Source organism: Odontomachus brunneus, unplaced genomic scaffold (assembly GCF_010583005.1).
Source record: "Odontomachus brunneus isolate Ranch 3 - 2012 unplaced genomic scaffold, Obru_v1 Obru_scaffold_147, whole genome shotgun sequence".
NCBI lineage: Eukaryota > Metazoa > Arthropoda > Insecta > Hymenoptera > Formicidae > Odontomachus > Odontomachus brunneus.
In genome coordinates this window covers 36,129-42,180 of record NW_022639597.1, presented here as the reverse complement: position 1 = coordinate 42,180, position 6,052 = coordinate 36,129, and the positions used below count along the sequence as shown (strand labels likewise).

The following is a 6,052-nucleotide window of genomic DNA, read 5'->3' as shown; positions in this document are numbered from 1 at the left end:
CACACACACACACACACACACACACACACACACACACACACACACACACACACACACACACACCTACTGCACCCTGTTACTGCTGCAGACATAAACCGTGCCAGAATCCCGGAAAAGTGAAAGAAAAATGAAGGAAGCATTTCCTGAAGAGGGTAGGCTTTTCCAAGTGCGCTTTAGGATTGTCAGGCTCGTATTCTCGACACATCAAATTTTTAGAGAATACTTTCTCTTATAATCACTTGTGTGCTGTGAGATAATCCGAGAAAAGAAAAGAAAAAACGGAGAAGCAAAGCAAGTATTTCCTGAGGAATTTTTATAATATCAATAGAGATTGGAATTTTTACTTTCCTAGAATGTAATGTGGGTTATTAGTTCTAGAAATAATTTCGGTTGTTACGCACGTGTATACTACGATATGTAAATATGAATAAGAGGAAATACAGATAAATAAAGGACGCGTTGGAGAATCTGATATTTCTCGGGTATCATATTGACCGGATTTTATTTGTTGGACGAATTGTTTGTTCGAGCATGACCGTCCTTCTGCGGCAATACCTTTTTGGATAAGGTCGCACCGGGGGTGAGTCATGCTTTCGTCGGTGCGTTTTCCATGTATCGACCTGCGGCAGGGAAACGCAGGATTGGTCGGTAGAAGCTCACTAGCCTCGTATTCACGCTGTCACCCCGACAGTTATCGATTTGGCATAATGGAGTATAATTTAATTTGTTTCTATCGAATTGCCCAGTAATCAAATCAGCATGAAAGCGACAATGGAAATTAGGTACGTTGTCGTTACTTTCGATGTGTGTGGAAACATCAATACTTTTATTCCACCGGACCTCATATAAATCTCGTGTGAAGAATTCGATTTATTCGTGTAAATAATTCAAACTCTTTTGATAGACTTTTATCGGAAGATTGGTATAATTCTAATAGACTCTTCAAACACATATAATATATTTCATACAATAATGTATTTCAATATTATTAACACGCGCAAACGATTTTTATCCGAATGAATGTTTGAATGAGTGTTCAAATAATTTTTGATGATTTGATGAAAATATCGAATTCTTTAGCTGTGAAAATACGCAGGAATTCGCTGAATAGTTTGTAATTATCGGAATGTGTGAATATCCGCACCATGACTCGCGACGTTATCAACGTTTTACGATATCCGGCATGAAGGAAAAATGGAATTTAATAATCTGCGCCGAGATACCGAACGGCTCTAGCAGAGAAAAGAACCGATCACCGATTGCCTGTCGCCGTTCCACGCGTGTGCACGAACGCCGCGGTTCGACTATCACCTGCGCTACTAGTTCTCCGTTATTTCATTGCAAATTGCTCGAGCAACGCTTAGAGTTATACAGTTATCACAATGAGAAAGTTGTTCCGATCCGACGTAGAGAGACGCACGAGTGGCTTCGTCGTGATCGCGACGTAGTACGACTCGAATTCGCCACGTATAGCCATAAACCTTGAACGGGCGAAATAAAATCACTACGTGGATCACGAAGAGTAAATTTACGGCGCAACTCTTGATCTGCCGCGACAGTCCATAGAAAATCATCCTTACGTCTTTCCTCGATTGTACTTCTTATTTTTTCAGTATTACTCGTAATATAGTTGATGGACAATGTTATGAATATCATCATCCTTTTGCGCAATGAATCTAAAAGGATAGATCGACGGAGAAGGACAGTAGTAACATGACGAGAATTCAGAGTTTACTAATTGGAGAATCTCTCTATCTATAGATTTTACGAATCTAAGAATTTCTAAAGTACACGTTCTAACGAGCCTTAATTGATTTATGAAGCCTATGGCATTCGTAACTTGAATTAAAAAATAAGAGGCGAGCACTTCTACTTGAGACTTCCGGATTTGAAAAAATACATACAGTAACATCGTTTAGAAATTATTAATTTAATCGATCATGTCGATCAAAATATTTATTAGGCGGAAACACGATAGGTGCGAGAGATTAGTATTACAAACTTAGGGAGGGAGGATATAAATTTTTTTATTGTATTTATTATTAATTTTTTATCATATTTTCATTATATTTTTTGTTAATTTTTTGTTATATTTATCATTTATTTATTTTTGTTATATTTATTTATTAATTCGTGCACAGCTGAGTGGAAAAAAATTTTACGCTACTTCCTTCTTCCGTTTTGTGCCGTTCGGCCGACCGAGTGGCAAATCGCGCACACGTGACTCAGGTGTTCCGGTCAAGATCTCATTGCTTTTTGCGCCATAAGGTGGCAAGGTGAAACATCGCGAAAGGAGACGAAGAAGGACGCGCTCGCGAGACACGCACGCAGGCTGCAAGAAGACGCGCGTGGCCCTTGAATCGCTGTTCGTTGGAAATGAAAGTAACGCGTTTCGAATGCCAGCCATACGTATGGATCGATCTTTTGTCTTCCTCTCTATCTCTCTTTTTCTCTACAACCCGATTTATCCTTAAGCAAGCGCCGTAGCGTAAATGTTGAAAGATACGATCGTCCTTGAACGATAAAGCTCGCATTCCGTCTCAAGTAGTGACTCGGTCGCGAGACTCAAAGATATCACTTGCGGTACATTCCTACGATTTTCCAATTTTCCAGAAGCCGAGAGCTATAAAATTCTCATTTTTATGACGAAAAGAAAAGGAACAAGCGTTATTATATCGTTAAAATGCGATACATCTATCTTCATCCTGAAATCTTCACCCTGAAAAATTGAACATAATGTTAAGATAAGCAAACGGTGAGTGGAATTTTATTGCTTTGAAGGATTATTTATTTTTCTGTAACATTATTTCATGATTATTACTCATCATTTTATACAAGTACTTTCTTTCTCTTTCGTAGTCGAATCAGTAAGAATATATAAAAATATGAAAAATCATCAATGAGAAAACTATGTTGCGAGTTTACACAACTAAGTGTGAGAAATTACTATCCCTGTGAAAGGATTTGACTCGTCTATTTTCCAGATGATGGTTTATCACCACAGTTACGAGTTACGAATCGCAAATATGTATATTAACATTGTTCACGTTCTCTTCGTTTGCTCGGGGTAACTAAACGATACTGTGTCCAGTTTCACTTTTCGTGCCGAGCCGCTAAACGGCGTTCAGAAATCTTTCCGCGCGCATCGCTTGTGAAATTCCTCATTGTCCCGTGGTGGTGATGGTGGTGTAGGAAGGAGAGGTGGAGGAGGAGGAGGAGGAAACGAGGGGCGTATGTGTGCCAAGAGGTTTTTCTCAGTCGTCGACCGCGATAGATACGGTCGGATTGTTCGTTCGGCGGAGAAAAGTCTTCACTCTCTTGACGGGCTAAATCTGCAATTCAGAGAGCGTATGGGTTGAAAATAATATCTTGAAAGAAAAATTGTCGCCCTTAGAAACAAGTCCGATTGCGATCTTTTCATTTGATTTTAAGTAAACGAAATTTCTCGTTTACTTTTTTTTAATTATCCACGAATAAAAACGTAACATGGAATGATTCATCGCTGATTTACTGGTATCTTGTTACGTTGCGTTCTAATCCATTCGTTTTTCGCCAGTTTTAAAAAATGTCTTAAATATTTTGCAAATAATAAAGGTATATAGAAATTTTAATAAGTGAGATAAGAAGTCAAACATAAGGCTCTATGATCTTTTTCACATGTGCTTTCAGGACCAGTTCGAAAATCTGTCCCTGCACACGCAGAAAGGGATAGAGTTCCTCGAGAGATATGGCCACTTCGTACGTGATCGTTGCGCTATCGAGGTGGAATATGCGGCAAAACTCAGGTGAGAAATGCGGCATATTCATGAAAGTAAAAGTTAAGGGATGTAAAAGGGCGGAAAAAATTTCGAGACGTGACCTAGATACTTCGAGAGCATCTATCATCGATAAAATGTATCGCCTATTTTTATTTTTTCCTTTTATGTAAAAGTTAATGTTTCGCAAAAAGTGTCTCGAAATTCGCCGGCATAAGCAGGTGCTATAGCAGGCTCCGTCAATGTCTCGTGCACCTTACACCTTGCACCCTGTCGTGCGAGTCGTACTTGTGCTGCTTGTTTTTCCCGAGGTGCCCGAACAAAGGGTGAGGCATCCGAGGCGAACGATTTCAATGGGACATCCTGTATAACGAGCGTGTCTCACGCACCCTGTGAGTTCAGGGACGCTGGATATGTAGCTAGTAATATTGTGTTAAAGGGGTCCCTTGTCCGCTCCGTGAATGCCGTCCACTGTGGCGCACTTTTGTTCTATCGGGTGTCTCGAAATCCATCCACTCCCGCGCTTAATTACTCCGTTTTGCATTACGCTTAATTACTTCGTCGCGTTCTTCGGCGTTATTGTGCGCCACGCGTTGCGCGAAAACGACGCCGGCACCTGCACGCAATATCGGTCATAATTAACGCCTACTCTGCGACTCAGTGAAAAATTTGCGAAGGCATAACTAATGTGGAACTATTCCCGACGAAAATAACATTTCAGAGAAATGAACTTTCAGAGAAAATTTATCTCACAGAAATGAGATAGGAGAAATGACGGATAATTATATAAGACCGCTAATTATTAATTTATCACTAATATTATTGTGACTCTTATTATTTGCAAAAATATTAAAATTGTAATTGTTGAAACTCTGTTACAATACGGTGGAGTAGTTATGCAAATCTCTGGTCTCGAACAAGATGCAAGCACCGTCGAAGTAACATGCGCTATGAGAAGATACCAGTGAATTTCGACCCTTGGAGTGCACGAGAGGGTTAATCGAAGCGGGCGTGTTGAAACGAGCGATGATTTCGCGCGCTTCGCCGCGCACGTTCGCCTCGCTGTTGCATACGCGCAAATCGTCATGAGCGCACGTACCTCGTCTTGAATGTCACCGCAATCTCCGTCGCAACCACCGACGATTCACTTTCGTGCAAAATCGCGTGGTCAGCGCTCCGAGGTACTCTCTCTCTAGGGCATCGCTGGAAATTTTATCCGCGATTCCGTATAATACTCGGCAAATTACCCGGCTACCAACTAACCGGAAAATTACTCGTAAGCACGTAACATCCGGAACACACAGAGAGCACCGTTGGTGAAGTGTCCGGAAGAAAATCACGTTTATACTTGGGTAATATCTAGAAAATTCATGAGGCCGGGGGAAAGAGGTTACCTACCGGCTGATCCTCGGAAGATTAACTGGATAATCGAGTAACATCCGGAGAATTATCCGAGCTATCGAGTTAACACCGCGAAATCTCGTGTACATAGTCGTCGAGATTATATAGCGCGATATAGCGCTCTCGTAGCGTGATATATTCGCGTGTTATCCGAAGCAAGCTTCTGAAGTTACACGATTTCTTGTAAACGATTCTGCACAAGACAATTTTTACAGCAGCGAAGGAACTGGCGCTTTGTTCCGTTCCTCTTTTCTCGTCTCTCCGCGATTTTTCCGTGGAATCCTCTTCGCCCTGCTCCACGCCGTATCAAGGGCAGAGCACGTCAGATGCCGTGCGATAGCGTATTTATAGTCCGGTGGCCGCACCGTAAAAATTAAAACGGCACGCCCAGATCCGCATTTAATCCCGCGCCGGACCGAAAATAATCCTGCGCTCTTTCGCGAGATCTGATAGTCGCTTCGATTATCGCGAATTCGTGATTTAACTCTCTGCGATTTGCCATCATCTCGTAATGCAAAACGACGCGTATGAATTCGCGATCGGCCCGTAAGAGGAAGAACTGATCGCTGTTCAGTAAGACAAAGAATCCACGAAAAGCAGGAGCAGCACGGTGGCGGTGGTATAGAAATCACTTCCTGTCGATTCACTTCCGGGTTACCTAATAGCTCTGTTCGTACTAATTACATAAGCACTGCTGACGATAAGCCGCGATGTCATTTCACCTCCGTGAGAACGACACGCGTGTGTACTAATAATCTCTTTTCCTTTCTTTGTTACAGACGTCTCGTGAAGAGCTATCAACCGAAGAAGAAGGAAGAAGAGGATTATCAGTAAGTATAAAGCTACTCTCTCTCTCTCTCTCTCTCTCTCTCTCTCTCTCTCTCTCTCTCTCTCTC

At 41.7% G+C, this 6,052-nt stretch overlaps 1 protein-coding gene across 6 annotated transcripts in view; it reads left to right on the top strand.

Annotated features, from left to right (window-relative positions):
* The window catches only part of LOC116850511 (formin-binding protein 1-like), a 31,425-nt gene that overhangs the window by 15,240 nt on the left and 10,133 nt on the right, over positions 1-6,052 (top strand). For all 6 annotated transcript variants that reach the window (XM_032828876.1, XM_032828877.1, XM_032828880.1 and 3 more), the window contains exons 2-3: positions 3,670-3,785; positions 5,936-5,986. In XM_032828876.1, coding sequence (XP_032684767.1) covers positions 3,670-3,785; positions 5,936-5,986 — 167 coding nt within the window. The remainder of the gene's footprint in view (positions 1-3,669; positions 3,786-5,935; positions 5,987-6,052) is intronic.